Genomic DNA, 25,262 nt, shown 5'->3' with positions numbered 1-25,262 from the left:
GGGTTGGATGGGGCTTGAAGCAACCTGGGATAGTGGAAGGTGTCCCTGCCCATGGAACTGGGAGATCTTTAAGGTCCCTCCCAAGCCAGTGCTAAGTCCCACCAAGAGCTCTGGGATTTGGGTTTAAGCTCTTTGATATGAAATCCCCTAATTCCTTCTATCATGGATGTATTCCATGCTAATCAGTGTCCTGGATGTGAGGGATGAATGTGGGGTTTTCCAGCAGCAGTGACAGGCTCTGAGAAGGAATTCCATGAACTCTGCTCTGGAGCCAGGCTGGGAGAGCTGGGGGAGTTCCCCTGGAGAAGAGAAGGCTCCAGTGACACCTGAGAGTCCCTTGCAGGGCCTAAAGGGGCTCCAGGAGAGCTGGAGAGGGACTGGGGACAAGGCATGGAGGGACAGGACACAGGGAATGGCTTCCCACTGCCAGAGGGCAGGGAGAGATGGGATATTGGGAAGGAATTCTTGGCTGTGAGGATGGGGAGGCCCTGGCCCAGGTTGCCCAAAAAAGCTGTGGCTGCCCCATCCCTGGAAGTGTCCAAGGCCAAGTTGGAACAACCTGGGCTAGTGGAAGGTCCCTGTGGAACTGGATGGGCTTTAAGGTCTCTTCCAACCCAAACCAGTTGGGAATTGTGTACCTTCCCAATATCCACCTAACCGTGCCCTCTGGCAGTGGGAAGCCATTCCCTCATGTCCTGTCACTCCATATCCTTGTCAAAAATCCCTCTCCAACTTTTTTTGGCTTGTTTTCCCCAATATCTGTTATTTTACACTCATCACTAGTGGCTTTGGTTGGTTTTCATGTTGTTTATTTACCAACTTTGTCCAGGTGATATTTCCCTTTCATTTCCTCTTTTCCTGGCAGGGTTTTTTTTTTTCCCCACTCTCTTCTCCTTATTAATCCATATCCAACAATTGTCCTGGGTTTGCTTTACTCCCATAAATTAATAGAGTTGTGGTGCTGCTGTGGATTAAATCCTCCATGAGCCAAGGGATCGTTGCCATCACAGCACCAGTCGGCTCATTCCTGTGGGATACAGAGGGAACACCGTGTCCAGGACACAGAGCCTGGGTCAGCTCAGGCAAAGAGCCTTTCCCCCTATTTAAACTGGCTGATATCTTTCCATGGAAGTGCCCGGTGATTACAGGAGGGTGTCTGGAACATTTGGAGCTGGATCCCACGGGAAGGGATGAGGATGCAGGTCCGTGTTTGGAGTTTCACTCTTCTCCCCGTGTTTTGCCTCTCATTCCTCTATCCCCTGCCAAAGGATTAATTCAAATACATCCTCATTCCACTCTGTTTTTTTATTTCCTACCAGACTACAGGATTCCCAGTTCATTTTCCAGAGTTCTTGGACAGGGAGCAAAATTATTCTGCTGTTCAAGGCTTAAAGCTCCAATTTGTGGAATTTTCTGGCACATTTGGGACACGTGGAACAACTCCCTGTGGGAATTGTGTTGGTGTTTTGGGTCCTTGGTTCCAGGACAGCCTTTTCCCATAAATGCTCAGCAAAGGATACAGAAGCTCTGGCTGTGATTGACACTCAGTCTAATTCCTGCACTCTGGCTTATTTACCTTTTTAATTAATTTATTTACATTTTTAATTAAGCTGAGGTGTAGAAATGCCCCCAGAAAAGAGCCACAAAGGCTAAATGAGCTCCAACAGGAATGATTAAAGCTATTCCCACATCCTAATTTGTCACCTGTTACAAACTCAGATGGACTCCGTGCTCTCCTTCCACCTCGTCCTTCATTCCAGTGTCACTGCTGGGAACAGAAGGTCCCTGACACCACTTAGAGCAGTGCCCAGAATGAATCCAACACCTCTGAGCATCCAAATCCAGGTGGAAAATAGCCTCTGTTATCTCATATAAATAAAGCCAGGCTTGTCATTGCAAATATGGAACGAAAACACACTGTTCTGGGGGAGGGGAGGCACGAGAAGCAGGATCCTGTCTCCTGAAGTGCAGGAGAGGAAGAGAAAGAGCATAAAATAGGAATTATTAAATAATTCTATGGAAGAAACTCTGGGTAATACATTAAGTCCTGGAATAATTTAGTTTGGGCAGCTCTTTGTTCCCTGAGCCCTTCAAAACAAAGCCAACTTCCAAGTTGGAGCTGTATCCAACCGAGGTTCAAATTTAGGCAAGAAAGGAGATTCCCTTCCCCTCTCTGGCCCCAGTTCATCCTTCCTGGGGATGTGGTTTCTCCCCAGATTGTGTTGAATTTTGCAGATGGTGCTTTTGCTGTTACTTCCAGGCAGAACATGGACACATTTCCTCCTCCCATGGAGGTGGGATTGAGGTCTCCAAACCCAGCCTTCCCCTCACACCTCGTGTGCCCCAAGCCTTGGGAGTGATATCCTGACTACAAACCACCACCAGGGACCCTCCCAGGCTGATGATCCAGCCAGTTTTCCACCCTTCCATCCATTAATCCTTGGAGAGACCGTGCCCAGGGATGTAAACAGCACCTCGTTAGGGAAGACATTCCCAAAGTGGTTGGGTGGGATTTTTGCTTCAGGAATCCCTCGTGGCTGTTCCCAATCACTTTCTCATCCTTCATGTGCCTGGTTATGCTTTCCAGAAGGATTTGCCTCCTGAATTCCCAGGAAAGGAGGTGTGACTGGGCTGGCATTCTCTCTTTGGCTGCTTTGGAAGGCAGGGGGGATGTTTCCCTTTTTCCCAACATCAGGGACATTCCCCATCCCTGTGACCATTGGGAGATGGCAGAGAGGGGCAGTTCTGCTCCAGGTCCATGTCATCCATTCGTCCTGCACATGGACATGGAAGTGTGATGGGAAGTGCCCTCCTGACCCAGGCAAAGAAATCGGTGTCGGAACAACATTTGGCTCTGGAATACTTGGAGTCATTGGATTTCCTGCCCCTTGGACTTGAGACATCCAGTGAAGTGGGTGGAGAAGTTCATTGCTGTGGGGGAGGAGATCAGGGGAAGCATCCAGGATAGGCAGGGAAGGGGAGATGGATAAAGCGCATGTGGAACTGCCCAAGGGATAAACAGTCTGGAGGGGACTGGGATGAGCACTTGGATGTGGAAAATGTTTGGATGAAGTTGAGGGAAGATGTGGTGGAGCTTGGCCATGGAGTCACAGACTGGTTTGGCTTGGAAAGAACCTTAAAGCTCATCTCATTCCACCCATCTTCCACTATCCCAGGTTGCTCCAACCTGGCCTTGGACACTTCCAGGGATGGGGCAGCCACAGCTTCTCTGGGAAAACTATGCCAGGGCCTCCCCACCCTCACAGCCAGGAATCCTTCCCAATATCCCATCTAAAAACTCCAAACTTCCTGTTTTATCTCAACATAGAGCCTTTTTCCATGGAGGAAGCTGGTGGCTTGTCCTGGAATTGTTCAGCTGCCCGTTAACGTTTTTCCCATTCCAACAGAAAAACGGTGGCATTGAATTAGTCCTGGAGATTTTTTTGTTGTGGGGAGAAATCACCATCTTTTGGAAAACATTCCATGAAGTCTCCAGGTGGTGTGCCGAGCTGGAGCTGTAAGACAGGGATGCCTCCCATGGATCACAAGAATCTCCAGGATGGGGGAAGGGAGATAAAAAAAATCACGGCTTTAATTTTTTTTCCCCTTAATTCCGAAGGACAACGGAACTTCATTATCCAATCTGCTCCAAATTGGGCACCTAATGAAATCTCACACCCCCAAAATTTAATCAGGGATTACTCCCGTGGGATTTGAATCAGATAAAAAGGAAGCCTCACATATTTGGGAGCAATTGCATAAGGCAATAAAATAACCTGCAGAGCTCTTTGTCCTTTGCGGCGAATGGGAATTGTTTGACCTACTTTTCTTTCCTTTTTTCCTTATGTTTTTTTTGGGATTCGTGACCCCTCCTGGGCAGCAGTGAACGCTCGGTTCATGAACAAGCACATGAGTCTCAGGAGTGTTTCCTCCAAGGTGCTTTTATGGCTTTTATTGCAGCCATTTGAGGCTGGGAAAAGGAAAGGAATGTTTTAGAATCAATATTTAGCTGGTGTGTTAAAGGAGGTTTTTCTGGGGCAGCTGAGGGGGATTTTGTCTCCCCAAACCTTCCCTGTGTGAATTTTACCCCATCCAAACCTTCCCTTTATGGACTTTTTTTCCCCTCCAAACCTTCCCTGATGGATTTTTACCCCTCAAAACCTTCCCTGGTGGATTTTACCCCTTCAAACCTTTCCTGTATGAATTTCACCCATCAGACCTTCCCTGCATGGATTTTATCCCTCCAAACCTTCCCTTTATGAATTTTTTACCCCTCAAACCTTCCCTGCATGGATTTTACCCCTCCGATCTTCCCTTTATGGATTTTATTTCTCCAAACCTTCCCATTATGGAATTTTTACCCCTCCAAACCTTCCCTGCATGGATTTTACCCCTCAAGTAATCCCTGTATGGATTTTACCCCTCCAAACTTTCCCTGCATGGATTTTATCCCTTCAAACCTTCCCTGCATGGATTTTATCCCTCCAAACCTTCCCTGTATGGATTTTATCCCTCAAGCCTTTCCTGTATGAATTTTACCCCTCCAACCTTCCCTGCATGGATTTTGTCCCTCCAAACCTTAACTTTATGAATTTTTTACCACTCCAAACCTTCCCTTTATGGATTTTACCCCTCCAAACCTTCTCTTCATGGATTTTTTACCCCTCAGTCTTTCCCTTTATGGACTTTCCCCATCCAAACCTTCTCTTTATGGATTTTTTACCCCTCCAAACTTTCTCTGATGGATTTTACCCATCAAACCTTCCCTTTATGGATTTTTTTACACCTCAAACCTTTCCTTTATGGACTTTTTACCCCTCAAACCTTCTTTCTTCACTCAGAGTGTTTGATTCCAGAGGGAACTCCAGTGGAATTTCTCAGGCTTGTGCTTGCCAGGATGTACCTTTTTTACCCCTTCTAAACCACCTTCGGTCTTGGAAATTCAGATGAGTGGTCCTGAGGAATATTTGTAGTTCAGCAAGAACAGCTTTGAATTGGGAACAAATTTAGCCATTAAATTGTCGTAAAACTCAGCAATGACGTGGTCTCAGCACCTTTTTTTCCCCAGATAAACTGATTTTCCCCGTTCTGTGGGGATTTAACTCGCTTTGTCTTCAGCTCGACCCTTTTCCTAGCTGTATTAATCCCATATTTCTTTTAGAATATATTTTTAGAGATCTTTCAGCATCTTTTGCTGTTGGGAGGCTCGGGGAGCTGCCTCTTGTTACTCCTTGTATTTGTAATTCCCCACAGATAAAGGAGCATTAGGAACAGTCCCCAGTTTCTCTGGGAAGTAATTTCTGATTTCCATATTAATCAAAACTGGCTTTACCTTGGTCCTGCCCTAATCCTTGGACCAACACAGGGAGGAGATTACACTCTGCACATGTCAAAAAGCAATTAAAATTCACACACAGGAATCGAGGGGGGAGGAAAAATCACCTTTTATTTCGTGAGCTGAGCAGGGAAAAGCCCCTGACCTGGAATTGTTTGTTCCTTATTGGCTCCTTTCCCTTTGAAGTGCCTGCTTGGAAGAGTCTTTAATATTCCAGGATTAAAATGCTGCCGTTCCAGTAGAATGGGGAGGGTTGAACGTGATGGGAAGAGACATTTCAGGAGGGGGAGGACTGGCTGTGGAGAGCCTTGGATTTGCACTTGGACAGGTGAGGGATGTTAATAGATGGATATTCCAGGATCTTACTGAGGGTGGGATACAGCTTCCAGGCTATGGAAAAGGGAGGGCAGGAGTTAGGGAGCAGGGGAGGCACCTATGGGTGATAAAAGATCTGTTTGGAGGTGTTGGACTGCAGGAATTTGGGAGGTTTGGGGCTGGCAAAGCAAAATCTGCCGTAGGTGACAGAGGATCTGGGAAACGTGTGGGAATGGCTTTGGGTGGATCCAGGGATTCTGTGGATGGATCCTGGGTGGGAAGGGGATGTGCTCAGAGGGGGGTTTACCTTGGCTGTGCTGGATGAGGTGGGATGAGATGAGGAGTTGGATGTGGAGGAGAGAAAGGCGGGATGGGATGGGATGGGATGGGATGGGATGGGATGGGATGGGATGGGATGGGATGGGATGGGATGGGGTAGAACAGAACAAAGTAACAGTAGAATAGGATGGAATGGAATGGCATGGAATGGAATGGAATAGACTGGAATTGGAATTGGAATGGAATAGATTGAAATGGAATGGAATGAGATGTAATGGATTTGAATAGAACAGAATAGAATGGAATTGGAATTGGAATGGAATGGGATGGAATAGAGTAGAATGGAATAGAATGGGATGGATTAAAATACAATAGAATAGAATTGGAACCAGAGTAGAATGGAATTAAATAGAATAGAATGGGATGGGATGGGATGGGATGGAGTGGAATGGAATGGATTTCGATAGCATAGAATAGAATGCAATTGGAGTTGAGCAGGAGCTGGTGAGTTTCCAAAGGGTCTGGGAATCAGGGAATCTCATCCCAGCTCTTGAATGGGAAATGAACAAGCAAAACCTTGGGATGAGGGATCTTTGTGGGATCTCTCCTGACAGAACCTTTGCACTTCCAAGCTGGTGGAATTAGATTTTATTTTCAAACAGGCTGTGGAGTTTTGCCAGTTCAAATATTATGGATTCTCAGCTTCCCCCAAGGACAACTTGGATCTAATCTGGCCCTAATATGTGTGAGAGGCCCATTAAAGCCTTTTAACACCCAAAAACTGGTTTTATTAATACTCTGCCTGTGCTCCATCTGCTGCTCTGCTTGGCTGGAGCCAATGGATTTGGGAGCAATTCACTGCCCTGGTCCAAGGCCAAAATGGCCAAAATACCATATGGACAATTGGAAGTTAATTAGGATTTTAGAATTCAATATCTAAGGATGTTGTGATCCCTAAACCCTCAGTCTTCCTGAGTTTGGTCTCTTCCAGCAACCCTAAATATTTTCTCATTTGGAATTTTTCACTTCGCAGATGAAAATCCCTGGGTTCACAATCTTAAAATCAGCCCTTTTGGGGCAGTGATTTAATTTGCAACATCGTTGTGGCCCTTCTGGAATTGTCTGTTTTTAAAGTGAGCTGGAGTAGGGAATTTGGTGTCCCCAGAGACCTTGTTGAAGGGTGTGAATCAAGACTGCCTCTGGTGGAATCAGGACTGGAATCAATCTTCCAATGCCAGAGGAGTGTAAAACACAGAGATAGGAAGCATGACAATGTTTGTGCTTAATTAGCCCATTGATTACTGATTAATTGACTGATTCCTGGGCAGGTTTTTTGCATTAATCCTTGATCATGCTCAGGGCACGAGGAACCACGATTTTGTCTTTGGCAGCACACCTGGAATACCACTAGTTTTAAGGTATTAAATTCCAGCATCTGAGTTGGGCTGAGTAAATAAAAATAAAAGCAATCTGTGACCAATAAGGAGCTTTTTGCCATCATTTTTCCAGGCAGGTCCCTTCCTGCTTTTCCTGGAAAATTCCTGTCTGAGGAGGCATCTCTGACACCCCAAAACTCAACACTGAGCACAAGTCCATGTTTAGCTCCTCCAGTCTCACAAGTTCTGTAGGAACAAGCTCTCCTGTACAGGAAACAGCCACTTGTCCCAGAAAACATTTTGAAATAAAAGGGATTTCCCTTCATTTTTCCAGGCTGGGAAACGTTATTGGATAAGGTTGAGCCACAGTTCAGTGTTTAAGGAAATCTGTAATGGCTTCTTTATGACACTTTCTGAGGAGAAACAAACCCTTTTATTTCATCAGTCTCTTCCTTTGGAGTCATCAAACACAGAATTAATTAAATAATTGCAGGGAGCGTCGATCGGGAATGAATTAAACCATTTTCCTGAACTTCTCCCCCACAGAGACTTGTGCCAGCACAGGAGAGGATGTGACACATGTCTGTGGCCCAGAAGTGACATTGATTGACAGTTTGACAAGTCCTGTCACTGTGGTTTATTTTTTACCAAGTAATCAAGTGTCTCTCTAATGGCTTTGGACAGTTGCTCCCAGTTTTGCTTCTCCTGTCCCCAGACAGCTGCTGGAGGGCCTGAGAGCTTTGTGGGGAGTAAAACTGAGGTGGAACTGGGATAAGGATGGAAATGGGAATCATCTCTTTTGTCTGACAGCTAAAACAAAATGAGCTGAAAGCAGGTTTTCCCTGAGCAAGAGAAAACGAGGGCAGTGATTGTCCAAAACTGCTCCTGGTATTTCCTAAGATCTTTTTGGGCTTGTAAAGTCTCCAAATTCCCTGGCATGGTGAAGGCAACAGCTCCAAGCTGATTTGTGGCATCCTGTAACCACGAGGTCCCGGTAAGAGCTCAGAGCTCTGTGCAAATTCCTTGCTCTCCCTACCTAATTCCCAAGAAAGCAGGAGTCTCCAGCTCCTCTGGGCAGGGAGGCCCCACCATCCATCCCCTTGTCTTTGACCTCCAGCTGGGAAAATCTCCTGCAGGCAGGCAGGGCCTCATTGTGTCAGCACTGTGACCCTCTGGAATGGACACAAACAGCCCATGTCACACTGAGCCAGCACCAGAGGGGTTCTCTCCATCCCCTTTCCTGCCAAAGGCACCTCTGCCATTCCCAGGACATCCAGCAGTTCTTTCAAATGAGTCTGTGCAATATAAAGGAAAAGGACATAAAAAGAGAATAGTTTTTTTGCCCCGTTCCTGTGGGTTTTGTCAAATTTTTGGGGTTTATACTGAAGGTTTCAGAGGGAAGGGTGTGTTACCTGTGATGCCTGTGGAGATCCTGCCCTTGGTTTTGTTGTGCTTGCCATGGAAGACGTGGATGATCCATCAGGAAAACTCCTTTAGGGGGTCTGTGATTTCACACCAGTGGAATTCCCCACCCTCTGGATCAAGCTGTGATCCCAGGGAAGGAAAAGAAGGAGATGGAAGGAGGTGTGGAAGAGAGATGGAGAGGGAATTCTGACAAGGTCATGGAGTGATGGGGCAAGGGGGAATGGCTTCTTACTGCCAGAGGGCAGGGTTAGATGGGATATTGGGAAGGAATTGTTGGCTGTGAGGATGGTGAGGCCCTGGCACAGGTTGCCCAGAGAAGCTGTGGCTACCCCAGCCCTGGAAGTGTCCAAGGCCAGGTCGGAGCGACCTGGGACAGTGGAAGGTGTCCCTGCCCATGGCAGGGGGTGGGACTGGATGGGATTTAAGGTCCCTTCCAACCCAAACCATCCTGATTTCCATGAGTGCCTTGGAAATAGAGATGGCACAACACATGTCCAGGACAGTGACAACGTGAGTACAGGGTCAGAATCCCTGCTCTGTGTGGCCAGGAGTGTTTAAAATTGGGAAGCAGCAGGAGCAGCAATCCCAGACCATGTGAAGATGAACTTTGCAAGAAAAGTTCCCACTTATATAAAGGACCTTTCAGGTGAAAAAAGACCCAAGTTTAAAGGTCTCCTGGAAAGAGGTTGTTAAATGTGAGAGCAAAGCTCTTTTGGAAGCAACTGCTGTGTCTGTGAACACGTTTGCCTGCTCTGCTCCTGGGCTGCTGAGGCTTGGAACAGTAATGAGGGGGTGGCACTTTTTTGTGGGAATGAATGTATTTATTATCCAGAGACTTCAGAAATGCTGGATTCTCAACCATCCATTAAGTTGCTCTTCAGAACGGTCCCACCCTTGCTTCTCAGCCTCCCCTCTATTTTTACATCCATTTAGAGGAGTGGGCTGGAGGAGTGATGGGATGTCTGTGGTTACGTGGGATGATGGGTGGAAAATAAATCCTGGGGCTCCCTCCAGCATCACAGGGCACTGGCACATCTGGAGCTTATCCCAGAGAGGTTTGGGTAGAATTGACATGGAAATGCATCCAAAAATGTGCCACTGTTGGATGGATCTGTGGGATTAGGGAAAAAGGAAAAGGTCCTGCCATCCTTCCTGCTGTAGGTGCTTTTGGGAGGTGGCAAAACTCAGATTCCTATAATTCGGGGTGTTAAGCATAAAACAAACCAGGGTCAGTCCAGGAGGGTTTCAGCTCTGCCCCGCTGAGTTGGAGACTCTTCCTAGACTTAAATTTGGTTTGGAAAACACAGTGACTTGGGGAACGTACATTTTGAGCTCCAAAAGGCCTTTCAGTACAAAAGATTGAAAATGCCCAAGGCCGAAGTCGTGTTGGGATAAGTGAAGTTAAGGGATGAGATGTGTTGGGATGGTTTGGCACCCAGTTGGACCCGAGTTCTGGCAGGACAGGAACATCTCCAAACACCCTGACAATGAGCTGTGCAGTCATTTCATCACACCTGTGCCATCCTCAGAGCCCTTGGGGTGTCAGTCACTGATGACAAAGGGCTCTGGCTGGTGAATTAAGAGCTGGGCCATGGAAAAGTTACCCTTGGGGCAGCCCCGTGTCCACCAGGGCAGGGGGACCCCTAAAACAGCAGCCTGATGGTGGTGGGTGGTGTTTGTGTGAGGGGGTGGACAAGTGATGGGGCAGGAACTCCTGGTGTGTGTCAGGTGGGCGACAGAGCAGCTGCACTCCTAACTGAGGGGGGATAAATCCAGAGCAATTCCTTTTGGGTTCAGAGGGAGATGTTTTCCGGAGTTCCCACAGAGCAGGGAAGGTCTAGGAAGTGCCCTGGGTAAGAAGCTGTTCAGAGATATTGAGGGATATTCCTTGGGGACAACTCCCCAACAGGCAGAAGGAGATGCATGGCCTAATCCCAGAGCTCGGGGCGTGAGGAGAAAGGCTCCGGATGGCATAAGGAGGTTTGTTGACACCTCTGCCACAAGTCATTTCCAAAATGCTGCAGCTCTTCACCTCTGGAGGCCGGTTTCTCACACAGGATCAGCTCCCAGATCTCCTCAGCTGTTTGCCCTGTGTCCCCCATCCATCCCATATTTTTCCGGAGTCACCTCTCCCAGCAGTCGACGTTCGGGAGCGTTGCTGCCAGTCTGGCTCTGCTGGAGCTGTGCCAGGAAGCCCACGTGGTGTCTGCTCTCCAATTTCTCACTTCTGGGGTAATTTCTCAAGTACCAAACTTGCACTTTTCATGTCACAACACGTGACTTTGGGCAGGAATAAATTCCCACTGGGGCTGAAGGTGGCGGATTTCCAGCAGCACGGAGGTGAAGATGTGAGGTTGCTCGTGTTTTTACCCTCAGAAGATGTTCATAAATCCTATTTTTGAAGAGTTTCTGAGGTGTGGGCAATAAAGAATGAGGTGGATGAGCTTAAAATAGAACATGAGGGTGTTTGGCAGGGGAAAATACTTTGGCTTCATCTGGCTGAGGCGAAATCTTCCTGGGGCTGTTGCAGCTTGGAAGCTCAGCAGAAACAAACTGGTTTGCAGAGGTTTAGGGGAGAATTAGTAAAACAGAATAAGGGAATTATTTGGGTTGGAAAAGTCCTCCAGGATCATTGAATCCAGTCACTCCCCCAGGACTGCCAAGGCCACCACTGACCTATGTCCCCCAAGTGCCACATCCACAGGGATTTTGAACACTATCAGGGATGGGGATTCCACCCCTGATCTGACCCCAAAGGCACTTAAACCCCTCTTCTAAAATCTACTTCCTGAACCCCTTTACAATTCATCTTCTAAAAAGAGGGAGCCTAAAAGCCATTAATCCAAAGCAGCATGACACCAAGAAGGAAAGGGGTGAGCAGAGCTGGAGAGAACAGCCCAGAAATCTGAAAAACATACATGAAAAATTAAAGGCAGCTCTAAAACACCTCCTTGCTGCAGCCCCACGTGCTCCTGGTTGTTTGTTGGAGTTTTTGCAGCAGCTCTTCCCAGAGCTGTGTGTTTTCCCTGGGGAGAACATCAAATGAACACTGGCTTCCTTGCTCCTATTGATTGTGGAGATGATATTAAATTAAAATAAAGGCAGAGAACAACTTTTGATTTCTTGGGCGAGGAGTCTCATCAATTTTGTTCGATGTGTTTTCACCTCATTTTCTGTTTCTGCATCATCACAAGGCCCAGCAGAGCCAGGGGCCCTTCAGGGGCAAATCCATACAAGGAGAAAGGAAAGGATATTTTCCTTCTGTCCCTGATATTTTCATGTCAAGGGGGTTTGATCCTCTGGCTTGTTATTTTTGATTCAAGGTGACGAGATGTGGCAGGAAGGGAGCAGGGCCTGTCTGAGGAACTGGGGTTTCCAGGGGGAAAATCAGACACTCCTGAGCCCATTCCTGATTCTTGGATCCAGACACCCATGGAATGTGGATCATCCTGAGGGACTACAGCTTTTGCTTCCATGAGGAGGCTTGTTTGGGGTTATTTGAGGGATGAAGAAGAGCCAAGAAACAAACCCCATCTCTCTTTGCCCTTTAACCCCCCAAAAAAGGAGAAGGACCGGTGATTGAGTCCCAACCCGGAGGGTTTTAAAATAGGTGTGGATGTGGCACTTGGGGACACGGTGGTCTTGGCAGTGCTGGGTTGGACTCAATGGCCTTAAAGGTCTTTTCCAACCTCAATGATCCCATAATTCCATGAATACACATTTGTCTCCACCTGCCCAAAATAACCCTGGAGTCTCAGTAAGTGTCTGGCTGGAAAACCTTTCCCAAAGCCACAGTTTTCCTGCGGTCTGAGAGTGGTTAGATTTATTTCAGGCTGATTTTTCTAAAACCCCCCCAGTATTGGAAATTTCAGGGGTGGTTTTTTGAGCTGGGTTCAGAGGTGGTTTTTTTAGAGGTGGTTTTTAGAGGTGTTTTTTTGCTGGATTTGCCAGCAGGTGCTGGTGGTGCCTCGGATGGAACTCGTGGCCACCCAGGACTGTGTTTGTCGTGGTTCAGACTCAGTTAAGGACTGTTATTAAAGATCAGAGGATTCAGAACTTGTCTGGGGGGATTATCCAGCTGCAAAGATCAGGAGAACCTCTTGGTGCTCCATGAGTTTTGTCACCTGGATCCCATCCCTCGTGGATGAGCAGGGTACACGGACAGCCGTCACCACCTGTGCCCGTGGAATTAAGGGGTCTTTAAGGTCCCTTCCCACCCAAACTATCCTGGGATTCTACTGGACCGTGTGTCAAGCTGGGAGAATTTTAGGGAAAATATACCCTTGGAGTGAAGTGGAGTTGGTTTAACACTCCTGGCCAGGCAGGTCAGGGTGGAAAGTGGGATTGTGGGGGAAATGGGAAGACTGTGGAATGATGAATGTCCTGGAGAAGAAATTATTCTCTTCTAATGAAGTGGAGGGTGAGCAGGATATTTGTGATTGAGGATCATCATTAATGTTCCACCTGCAATCACTGGGGCTGCAAATAACCTTCTGAGGAGCTCTGTGATTGCTGAAAGGCTTCAGATATTCCTGAGTACGACAACAACGGAGTTTCATGCCTAAAAAAAATCTCTGTTAAACTGCTGCTTAGCCAACATTAACTCCAGCAATTTTTAATTAACCTGATTTAGAAGCCAAACATATCCCTGATGAAAATGAGAGGGTAGAACACACAGTCATTTATTCCACTACAGTGGCCACGAGTGGTGATTGAGATTTATTCCAGTGAACTTCAGAATTTGGCCACGGGGTTTAGGAATTGGCACGTGGTGGAAGAGATTTGGGGCGTGGAGGGAGAGATTCCAATGGCATTGTGTGGACGCTCGGAAAGGGGGAGGCCAGACCTGCTGTATTTTTAATATTTTAATGTTCTAAAATATTAAAAAAAGAGGTGTATGAATTGACTGCTAATTAAATCTTTCCAGCCTTTTTTTGGCAGTGTCTGAGGGAAGGAAGCCTCTCCAAGGGTCACTTTGTCACCCTTGAGTTGGTTCTGCTCTGGGATGGTGTCCAAGGGGACAAACCGGGGTGGCAAGGTCAGCAAAGCCAAATTCTCCACCAGAAAAGGAGGATTAATGTGTCCTGCTCTGTCTGCCCAAGGGATTTGTGCAGGAACACGTGAGAAGGGATGGAGTTATCCAGGTGTTGCTGTTTCCAGGGGGAAGACTTCCAAGAAATGGAAGGAAACCAAAGCAGAATGATGACAAGGGATGGGATCTGAAGGGATGCCTGGAGCTGTGCCAGGGGAGGGTCAGGTTGGATCTCAGGGAAAAGTTCTTCCCCCGGAGGGTGGTGGGCATGGAACAGGCTCCCCAGATTGGGCAGTTCCAAACCTGCCGAAGCTCAAGGAGCCCTTGGACAACACCCTCAGGGACAGGGGGGGATTGCTGGGGTGTCCTAGAGCTGGACTGGATGATCCTTGTGGGTCCCTTCCCACTCAGGGTATTCCATGATTTTCTAAAAATGGAGCAGCCTAAGGTGGGGAGGTTTTTGTCTGTGGAATCCACAGAGAACAAGAACTTCCATGGAGTGAGAGTTGGCTCAGACACCTGCACTGGGTGTGGGGCACTCAGAGTCTGTCCAGCCCTGCTCAGGTGATTCTCCCTGAACTCTCCATGACCCATCCAAGTGAAGCTGATGAAAACTGAAGCCTTTTCCAAAGAGCCCATTAAATCCCCTCCCGCGGCTCCGAGGGGTCGGAGCTGCCGCGCGCGTTCCTTCCAGGTGGCCTGGCAGGGAATCGGGGCCCTCCCGGGATGGCACTTGTGCAGCCAGGAGTGAAAACAAGCCTGGCATGTTTTCCTACAGCATCCCTTCAGCAGGAAACTCTGGATAATGGGAGCGCTGAGCACTGGGCTGGGTGCTGAGCTCTGCCAATGCTGCCGTGCAGCCAAGGAAAACCTTTCCAAGCCGGTTTTCCATGGCTGAATTCAACATTCAGAGCATGTGTTTCCTCAGTGCTTTTCTTCCAAACCCAGTGCACATCCCTGTTTTCTGTATTCTGGTCATTGCCCTCATTTTCTACAGGAATAAGGATGAAATATTGATGATGTCACATGGACATTCCCAGTTTTTCCTACATCCTGGGAATACAGCCGTGTTTTCCCTCCCGGCTGTGCCCGTTCCCTCTCTGCTCACACATGTTTGTTACTTTCCGGGGGTGTTATCCTGGCTGCCTATTGATAAAAATCCTGATTTGTTTGGTCTCATTCCAGGTTATCCCACGGGATATCCCACGGCTGCCCCGGCCTACAACCCCAACATGTACCCGACCAGCAGCCCCGGCTACGCCCCAGGTAAAACCCCTCTGTGGAGGAGGGAATTCCAGCAGTTTCCATGTGCTTGTCAGCCAATCCCTTCCTGGGAAGAAGCCTTTGTTGGGGGTCTTCCCTTCCTAACTCTGCCATTAACTTCACACCTTCCTTTGGGAATATTTGTCTGTGTTGCAAAGCACTTTGGAACTACGAGTTATATCTTGATACGAATCCCAGGAATTTTGCAGCCCTCAGCACTGGGATATCAGCAGATTGATGGCACTGATTCCCTTCTCTATGTGTGTCCTGCTCTCCTTCCATGCCACAGCTGCAGGAATGGCAGGAACTGTGTCCTGTTTGGGGTCTGGATCTCCCATGCCGTGTCTTTCCCGTGGCACTGCCAGAGTCTGTCCCTGTGCCTCCTCCTGTCCTTCACAAACTTGGGCCAAACCTGGGAATTCTTCTTCCCCTTTGGCAGCACCAGCTGCTTTCTTCCCTATAAAATCTCGTTTTCCCCTGGTATTCCCAGGGATCTGTTGGGTTTTATTTGGGTTGGTGTGCTTCTGGGAAGGTCTTTAGCTGCATTTCTTCCCACTAAAAACCTTCGGAAATGAGTTTTGTCCCTGCGCTGGCCACCCTGAAATTCCCCCGGAGGATAAACCACTGGAAGAATAAAGGGAAAAGAGCTCCACAGACTAAGAAAAAGCCCATAAATTTATTAGTAGCTTGTCCTGCCAGAGCCTGGCAACGTCCTCCCTGCTCAGCCAGGGATGTAAATCCTGCAGCATTCTGGAATGTTGGCCTGGAGCTTGGAGTGGAAGGTGTTCCTCGCCCCACAGCACAGGGTTGGAACTGGATGATCCTTAAGATCCCTCCCAACCCAAACCATTGTAGGATCCTATGACTCTTCTTGGGATTGGCACTGTAGGAATAGGGACCTGGAACCAGCCCTGATCCCTTCCCTCTCCCAGTGTCAGGTTTCTGGTGGATTTTTGCTGATGTTTGAGCCCCAGAATAGGATAAATTCCTCACCAGTTTATTCCAAAGGAGCCTTTCCCAAGCAAAAGGATGAATTGGACTCCATGATCCTTGTGGGTCCCTTCCAGCTCAGGATATTCTGGGATTCTACCAATTCCAATTCAGGTTCCTGCCTTGCGTGATTTTCCTGTTGCTTTTTTCCACAGTTTTTAGAGGGAGAGACACAAGACACACCCCCAGCATTGCAAACTCTACTGGTTGCAATAAACCAGCATTTATTTAGGATTTTTCTAGGATACTGTTCTTCCAAAAAAAGGCCTTTTAAGTTGGTAAAAATGAGCATCTCAAATCACTGCTGCAGAGACACAATAAAAATAAAATAATAAATGTCTTCATTAAGCTGCCTGTTCCCTCCCAGGCTTTCTGCCTTCCCACAGTGGTTGTTGTGGTTTAACTCCCTTCATCAAGGCTTCTCTTTTTATTTTCCTGAAAGTAGGACACACACTTTCCTCCTGGAGCCTTTAGCTGCACTTATTAATAATGCAGGGGAGAAGGACGGTTTACAGCAATGCCCTTGCATTGCAGAACAAGAGTATTCCAAAATCAGGAATTGTGGGACGGGATGGAGGCTCTGAAATCCTGGAATGGGTTGGGTTGGAAGGGTTCATAGATTTTCTTTTCCCATTTCAGTATGACTAAGGGTCCTCTGCAGGGACCCAGAGCTCACATTGTTTGCTCAGTTCCCACCTGGATTAAACAGATAAGGAATAAAAGCTCTTGATTTTATTTATTTTAAGGTGGGAGGCAAAACCAAATCCAGAAGACACTGGTTGGAGGTGGCCCTTAAAATGATATTAAATAATCATAGCTGGCTTGTGACCCCTGAGAGTTGCAGCTCTTCAAAGGACCAGGAGATATTAGTGTTCTGGAAGCCTCCTTGGTTCGCCTTCTGTGCAGCTTTAAGTGATGGATTCTCCAAGAATCCATGATTTAATGTTCAGAACGTGGGATTCTCCACCCCAAATTGCCTGGATTTTGTGGTGGGTTTGATGTGGAGAGGGAAAACCTCAGAGGAAGGACTGAGTGCAAATAAATTGTGTCAGTCTCGGAGATTAAAAAACCTCTGGGAAATCCAGAGGCAAAAAAGAATCTGATCCTGAATAAAAGCAGAAGGGAAGGAGTGTTTCTGTCCCAGGGCTGGAGTTGGGTCTCCAGTGGGATGTTGCTGAGTGCAGTGTGCCATGGAAAATAAACCAGGCAGCTTGGAAATCCTTCGTCACTCCCAAAGCTTTGGGAGAGGGTGAGGCTGGAGCAGGAAGTGATCAGTGCCTGAGTGGAGGAGAAACTGGGCTTGGATCTCTCACTTCCCACAAACCTCCTGGTTTCACAGAATCCCAGACTGGCTTGGGGTGGAAAGGACCTTCCAGATCATCTCTTTCCACCCCCTGCCATGGGCAGGGACACCTTCCAATAGACCAGGTTGCTCCAAGCTTTGTCCTGCCTGAATTCTGTTGGTCCCTCCTCAAATTCCACAAGGTTTGGCTCTTGAGATTCTTCTGGATTCTTTTCCTTGGCACCATACATACTCTTCCACAAACTGGGACACAGGGAGACCTGCCCAAAGCCACTGCTGGCCTTCCCAGGGTTCCTGAGGACCACCCAACACTGGGACAGGACGGTCACAGCGACCAGTGGTGGTGCCTCCAAGGCTTTTCCTGGGAATAAAATGCCTCGTGCCCGAGGCTCAGCCCGTTTTCCTGCTGGGAATCACAAGGCCGAGGGCAGCCCTTGCTGGTTTGGAGGGACAGAGGTGACCATCTGGGGAGGGATGGTGGACACAGATCTGCAGGTCCCTCAGCTCAGTTGTTGTCCGTAAAAGGTGGGAGTGGAAGGGAAAGAGTAGCAAAATGATTCCATAAATGTGGGAATTGTCTCTCCACTGCTGTGTGTGACTCCTCTTCTCTGCCTCCACCCAAGCCACCCTCCTGATGAAGCAAGCCTGGCCTCAGACCTCCTCGTCCTGTGCCACCGAGGGCACCTTCCACCTCCCGGTGGACACCGGCACCGAGAACAGAACCTACCAGGCCTCTTCTGCAGCTTTCAGTAAAGACACCTTTCCTTTCTGGGGTTTGATTGCCTGATCTGGGCCCCTTTTGGGTGTTTATTTAGAAATGGGGTTATTTGGGTTGGGAGGGATCTTAAAGACCATCTCCTTCCAACCTTCCTGTCTTGGGCACCTTCCACTAGCCCAGGTATCTCCAAGCCTGGTCCATCCTGGACTTGATGGATGTGTTAAAGCCATGAGAAAGGAGAGCACTGACCCTCCTGCTGCTCCCCCAGAGGAGGAATTCTCCTGGAAGTGGAGAAGGTGAAACCTCTCCCTCAGCTGTTTGGTCCCCAGGAGCGACCTGGTGTTTATCTCCAAAGGGACATTATTTCCTACTCCCTTTAAATGGAAAGAATTCCAAACTAAAGCCTGATTTTCAAGGGACAGGGCTGAAATTCTGGCTGAGCAGAAGCAGGGGGAGGAGATGCTGTTCAGGGATCACTGTCAAACAGGCTTTTCCAGGTGGAGCCTTGGAATCTCATCCCTGAGGAGGACAAACGTTTCCTCTGGGAGGGCTGATAAGCTCCCTGATAAGGCAGAACCTTTTAAAAGCCTTTGTGAGGCTTTCTCTTGGAAAAGGGATGTCCCTACAATTCTTTGGGGACCTGGGACATGGTGCCTAAATTCACACCAGGCCAAATTTGACCAAGTTGTGAATATTTGGAAAAATACCAGTTTGTAATTAGTAAAAAATTAGATCTTGTTTGGTGAAATCAGCAATTTTAACAGAAACTGGAGCTTAAAGGCTCATTGTTGTCCCCATCTCCAGGCACCTCTCAGGGTGCTGAGGACTGGTAGCTCCCAAGATCTTTTTTGGAGAAAACAAATCCAGAACTGAAAAAAAAAATCCACTAGATGGAAAAACAAGAGGCTGAAGGCTTTCATTTTTTTTAGTTTATCTAAAAAAAAGCACAACTTGGAAGTATTCTTGAGGGTTTTCCCCATTTAGCAGTTAAGCAATAATGTTTAATTAATGGAGCCTCTAAAGGTTGGGAATTCAGGTGCTGTGACATCCCATCCTCGGGGCAGGTCACACCTCCTTTAGATGTTGCACCTTCCATGAGGTTTTATGGCACTTCCCTGCCAGGATCCTTCATTTTAGAGTATTCCCCACGTACTCAGCCTCTCTCAAATGCTGCAAAATGAGTTTAAGTTTCTTTAGGCCTTTGATAAAGTCTGTGTGGGACTTGGATGCTCCGGATAATGGGCAAGACCAGGGGATGCATTTCCTTTTCCTTAAATCCAAGTAGAAGAAAGAGAACAATTCCAATCTGCCCTGTGAGGATCACGGAGCCTTCAAGGGATGAAATATTTCAAGGCACACATCATTTTCCCCTGGTGGGTGTCACAGAATCCTGGAATCCTGGAATGGTGTGGGATCTTGAAGGGATTTGTTCCAAACCCTGGTGATGGGCAGGGACACCTTCTACTATCCCAGGTTGCTCCAAGCCCTGTCCAGCCTGGCCTTGGACACTTCCAGGGGTGGAGCAGCCTCTCCTTTGGGCAAATTCTTCTCCATGGGATATCAGTAGATGCTGATGTGTCCCTCCATGCCCAGGGAGCAGCCAGTGTTCCATGACCAGCACCCCGAGCTCCTCACGTGCGTGTGGCCCAGCTCTGCCGCTGCAAATCCAAGCCTAAAGCTGGGATTACTCCTGTCTTTTCCAGGATACACCGCAGGGACTCCCTACAAGGTGCCACCGACCCAGAGTAACAACGCTCCTCCTCCCTACTCGCCGTCTCCCAACCCGTACCAGACTGCCATGTACCCCATCCGAAGTGCCTACCCCCAGCAGAACCTGTACACACAGGTAGGTGGGGCCTCCCGGGGGGTGGGACCTCCCCACCACATCCCAACGCAGCTCCAAGCTCCCTGTGGGAATCTCCTCGGCTCCCAGGGCTGAGCACCCACGCCCATGCGGGGTGGAGAAGCTTGTAGTGGGGCTTCGGGATGGTGGGGTGTCTCTCCTGCCTCCTCTGTTGGATGTCAGGGTACATCCCCATGGATCAGCCCTGCTGGGAGTTGGGACCTTTCCTCTCGAATCACACTGGCTACTAGGGATAGTCCTGGATGATCCCTGCACCCCGCTCTCCCCACCCAGCCCAGCTCTCAAACGCTGCTCTTCCTCAAGGCTCCTGGTGAGTCTGGGTCACCCCGAGGTCCCTTTGCTGCTGGTCATTGGCATCACCCTCCTGCCACCTCCCCTGTGTCCCCTTCACCAGCACCAGCCATGATCCGGATTCGTGTCCTCCTGGAGCAGCTCCTCCCTCAGCACCTGGATGGGATTTCCAGGCCCACCTTCCCTGCTGCTGCACGGCCACCACCTCCAGCCATGTGCTGGGGCCAAGAGCCTCTGCAGGGATGCAGTTCAGGCCAGATGTCCTCCAAAAACCACCTTAATTCCCATTCCCACTGAAGATCATGAACTTCCCAGAGCCATCTGGCCCTTCAGCTTCCCTGGCTTTTCCTCTCCTCTTTCCTGTCCAAAGACCAACTTCTCCAGCAGTGTTGGAGCTACGTGTCCTGGGGATGGCCTTCTGTCCCTCATGTTTCAGGCCCTTCATTGTTTTGGGTGTGGAGCTTTTTCTGTTGGCTCCTTTTATTCCCTTGTTTCCAGAGTCTCTGAGTCTGGGCAGCCTGGATTTTGGAGCCCTGTTGGAAACCCAAGGAGATGATACACATCCCAAACAAGCACCTCGGGATCATCCAAGAGCCACTTGTCCTTTTCTTCCATCTCTTGTTCCTTTTCCACACCAGCAGCCAAAGTCTTGGTGTCCAGGCCCTGTTTCATCCCACCAAATGGTGGTTTGTCCCCAATGGATTGACTCCTTGATCCATGATGCTGATCCCCCCTCAGTCCTGTTGCCTCCATCCATCCCACACATCCACAGCGTCAGCTTCACCATTCCTTGCCCAGGTCTCCCAAGTCACGGGGGAGACACCCCGGGAAACACCAGCCCTTTGGCAGCGCTTGAATCCCGGGATCTTTTAGGTTGGGAAGGCTCTGTAAAAACATGGAATGACGGTGGGTTTTCTCCCCTCCTTCTCCACCAGGGAGCTTATTACACCCAGCCAGTGTACGCGGCGCAGCCCCACGTCATCCATCACACCACCGTGGTCCAGCCCAACAGTATCCCGTCGGCCATCTATCCCGCTCCAGTGGCCGCGCCCAGGACCAACGGAGTGGCCATGGGAATGGTCGCCGGGACCACCATGGCCATGTCAGCAGGTAAGCAGGGAAGTCTTTCCACGCTCCGCACTTCCATCTCCCGGTGGGATGCATCCAGGCAGCCCGCGCAGGAGACTTATCCCGGATGAAAAATTCCCAGCCTTAAATTCTTTCCTCTGACTGTCCCATAAGCATGGGAATCCCCAGGCTTGTCCGCTCCAAACAGTTGGATTTCTCTCCTCAAGTTCCCTTTTTTTAGGGCTCTTATGGCCTTGTTTTTGTTCAACATTATCCTTGGTTTCTCCCTCCCAATTCCTCCACATTTTGTGTGCAGGATTCCTTGGATTGCTGGCACATGGTGGGCTGGGTTTATTTGTTTCCAAAGCCTGTATTTCTCTCATTAACAATTCTTATTGTATATTGAATTATGCCAAGAAATGCATCATTCATCCTTTTGCATCTGCACTGGCTGGGAAATAGGGCCCTATTATGGGATGCAAGCCCTGTTCCAAGCAGGCAGGGGTGTGACAGGAACCACTTGGAGATATTTACTGTCGCTTACTCTGAGAAGTGGATTAATTAATGCACGTGGGATGTGTTAGATTTCCATTAATTTGTAGAGAGTTACCCAGAAACCAGGAATTTGGTTTGAGCACCCAGTTGCTCTGGGAACAGAGCAGTCCAGGGCTGTTCTCCCTTCCCATGTAGGCACTGTGCAAATTCCAGCTTAAAATTCCTCTGGCTGAAAACCAGGCAGTGCCTTCATGGCTGGGAGAGGATCAATCCTGCTGCATCCCAAGGCTCTGGGTGTTTAAAGGAAGCAAAAGAACTCCTGGGAGATGAGTGGCAAAGCTCTTCCCAAGTTTCCCTGGAAGAGCTCTTGGGGTTTTTTTCTCACCTCCCTTTGCATCCCTTCTCCCTTCGAGTTTGATCCTTGGGTGTTTCAGATCTCCTGTTGTAGTTTAGCCCAGTGCCTTCAGTGGGTAAACGATGTCAGCAGGTCAGCTGGGCTGGTCTTTAGGGACAAGGAAAATTGAAAAAAAAAAACCAACAAGGAAAACCCTTAAAAAGACAAGGCGATGACCAAAAGTACCATGGAAAACACCCTGGAGCTTCAGGTGTGTTTGTTCCACTCATGGCACTGGTTGATCCCAACCACAAGTCCAACACCTTCCAGTGAGGTCTCACGGGCAGAAGAATATTTGGGATGATGGAAAAGCTAAAAGGAGGCAGCTGGTGCTGTTCCTGCCCCTGGGATGGGCACCACTTCCCTGAGGGAGCTCTCCTTGATCCGTGTTTCCCTTGCAGGAACCTTGTTGACCACCCCCCAACACACCGCCATCGGAGCACATCCCGTGTCCGTGCCAACGTACAGGGCTCAAGGAACCCCCACCTACAGCTACGTACCTCCACACTGGTAATCCACTGGCCAATCCATGTGAGTGATCCCTCTGCTCTGCCCTTGGGCATAAATTAACCTCCAGACCTCAGCCAGCCTGGCCTTGGACACTCCCAGGGACGGGGCAGCCACGGCTTCTCTGGGCAACCTGTGCCAGGGCCTCACCACCCTCACAGGGAGGAATTTCTTCCCAGTATCCCCTCTGGCAGCTTAAAAACATTCCCCCTTGTCCTATCGCTGCATTCCCTTATCCAGAGTCCCTCCCATCACTGGGATATGGGTTTTTTCCCTATTAAAAGTGGATCTCCCTTGATGATCTCGGAGATCATCCTGTCCATGAGCACCAGAGTTGCTGCACATCCCTGTGGTGCCCAGGATCCCAGAAATCCCAGGGTTCCTGCATGTCCCTGTGATGCTCAGGATCCCAGAAATCCCGGGGTTACTGCATGTCCCTGTCATGCCCAGGATCCCAGAAATCCCAGGGTTACTGCACATCCCTGTCATGCCCAGGATCCCAGAAATCCCAGCTGCTTGTTCCCGTTCATGGTGTCCAATTAACGCAGTTGATGGGAACACTGGGAGTCAGCGGAGATCCCACCCAGCCCTGAGCTTATCCCAAATCTCTCCTTGGTGGGCAATTAGCAGGGAGCATCCCATCTTCATATCCTTGGCATTGGATCCCACCACTGAGCTCAAGGAATTGTCCTCAGGGATGGTTAAATTCCATATGGACTGTCTCTACGTGGTGCAGGAGTGCAGAGAACAGCCCTGATCTTCCAGAACTTGCTTCTAACTCCCTGGTTTTGGGTGTTTTCTCTTTCCCAGATCCGGAATCAAACATTGTATGCAACTCCACAAGTCTTACATCGGTGCCCCGGCCCCTGGGCCGCAGCACCTCGTCTGTTTGCAAGAACAAAACTCAACAAACCGAGTGCAAGGGTCACTTTATGCATCCTTTAGTGGTTTTTGTAAAAGCTGCTTTTTCTAATCTTCTGCCTCTCTTTGATTTTCCCCTCCCGTCCCCCTCCCACATAAATCGTGTAACACACATGACTGACACCGAGCAATAGTAAAGTTCTCTCTCTTTGGTCCTTGGAAAGCTCAGAATCTTCACTTTGCCAGCTGAGTGGTGCAAAGATCCCCCCACTTCGTGTTCTTTTGGGTTCTTCTGTCGTCGTCGTCGTTGCCCGAGCCTAGATTTGCAGCGTGGTTGATGTTCGGGGGACTGTGAAAAGCACAGCGCTGGTTTTAATTTAGACAGGCAGGTTTGTTCCCGTTTTTCTTTTTCTTTTTTAGTCGGAGATGATCAATTATTCAATCTTCCGTCACGTATTCCGAGCAAAATTGGTGTCTTCCAGAATAGCTGTCGTGGTAGGTTCGAAATCTGCAGTGGAATTCTGAACTCATCCTTTCTTTTTGTAGGAGTAAGAGGATATAAATGTGGGTAGCGCTTTTGTCGTAGGGAGGGCGAGGACTGGTCACCGGTGGGGGCCTTGGGCTGCTCTTCCAACTGGGAAAATGGATGGTGGCTGATGGGAAGGGACACGTGCCCTGGGAGCAGCTTGGGAAAATGAGGTGCTCCCCGTCAGCCACGTCCTGGGGCTGCGGGAGGGAGAAGGGGAGAGGTGGGGAAGGAGGCAAGGAGATGGCCCAGGGTTGGTCTGAAGAGCTTCTCCAGGTCCAAAGGTTGGTCTGAAGGGCTTCTTCAGATCCAAGGTTGGTCTGAAGAGCTCAGGATATGGTCTGAAGAGCTTTTCCAAATCCAAGGTTGGTCTGGAGAGCTCTGAGTTCAGGGGTTGGTCTGAAGAGCTTCTCTAGATCCAAGGTTGGCCTGAAGAGCTTCTCTGAGTACAGTGTTTGTTCTGAAGAGCTTCTCCAGGTCCAAGGTTGGTCTAAAGAGCTTGTCTAGATCCAGGAGTTGGTCTGAAGAGCTTCTCCAGAGCATGGTGGTGTGGGAAAAGGGCGTCTGGTTGATGGAGACGAGTCTTCAAGGCAGGGTGAGGGGAAGGTGGGTGGCTTCACCCTCCACCCGTGTCACTGGCAGGGCTGAGAGCAAACTTGAGGGTTGAGGTGCCCCCTCAACCTTGGGCTCTGAGACTTCCAGGAGAAATGTCCATCCAAGCACAAACACCAGCACCGTGGAGAAGGGCCGGAAGGGGTGGGAATTCTGGCTGCTCTGCCAGGGGAGATGTGGGAGGAGAGGAAGCAATAGCAATAAACACGTCGCCTTCCTCCCGGGAAGCAAAGGTGGGAGCAGGGAAGGGATCCCCAGGTGACATGGGGCAGGGTGGGGGACGGAGGTCGCACCAGGCTGTGGGCGCCAGGGGGATTTCGGGGGGGTTGGCTCAGCCAGGGACACAAGGACACGAAGATGTCCCACCTTGGGGTGTCCCAGTAGAGCAATACATTGTCTCGAGAGCAGCAGAGGGAGTTTGTGTTTGCAGGCAACTTGTGGCCAGTTTATTTTTAAACCCTTCTCACTAAACCCAGTTTAGAAATGAGGCTTTGCTTATTTATTTCCCTTTTCCAAGGCAAAACACTTGGTTGGGTTTTGGTTTTTCCCTCAATGTGCCAAAAGTGTTCCCTGTTGGCAACTCTCCTGCTCCTTGGACTTTGAGGCTG

The 25,262-nt window shown here is 49.0% G+C and overlaps 2 protein-coding genes across 5 annotated transcripts in view; both read left to right on the top strand.

Annotated features, from left to right (window-relative positions):
* FAM168A (family with sequence similarity 168 member A) overlaps window positions 1-23,558 on the top strand; it is a 78,093-nt gene extending 54,535 nt beyond the window's left edge. For all 4 annotated transcript variants that reach the window (XM_051779550.1, XM_051779548.1, XM_051779551.1 and 1 more), the window contains 6 exons: window positions 14,948-15,028; window positions 17,942-18,067; window positions 19,740-19,882; window positions 21,127-21,301; window positions 22,550-22,679; window positions 23,466-23,558. In XM_051779550.1, coding sequence (XP_051635510.1) covers window positions 14,948-15,028; window positions 17,942-18,067; window positions 19,740-19,882; window positions 21,127-21,301; window positions 22,550-22,662 — 638 coding nt within the window. In that variant the 3' untranslated portion in view covers window positions 22,663-22,679; window positions 23,466-23,558. The remainder of the gene's footprint in view (window positions 1-14,947; window positions 15,029-17,941; window positions 18,068-19,739; window positions 19,883-21,126; window positions 21,302-22,549; window positions 22,680-23,465) is intronic.
* The window catches only part of LOC127467504 (uncharacterized), a 229,949-nt gene continuing 213,670 nt past the window's right edge, over window positions 8,984-25,262 (top strand). The window contains exon 1 of the mRNA XM_051779535.1: window positions 8,984-9,035. The gene's annotated coding sequence lies outside the window, so the exon portion shown is untranslated. The remainder of the gene's footprint in view (window positions 9,036-25,262) is intronic.

The sequence above is a fragment of the Manacus candei genome, unplaced genomic scaffold, assembly GCF_025592945.1.
Source record: "Manacus candei isolate 608988 ecotype Guabito, Panama unplaced genomic scaffold, ASM2559294v1 h1tg000014l, whole genome shotgun sequence".
In the NCBI taxonomy this organism is placed as follows: Eukaryota; Metazoa; Chordata; class Aves; order Passeriformes; family Pipridae; genus Manacus; species Manacus candei.
This window is presented reverse-complemented; position numbering and strand designations above follow the sequence as displayed.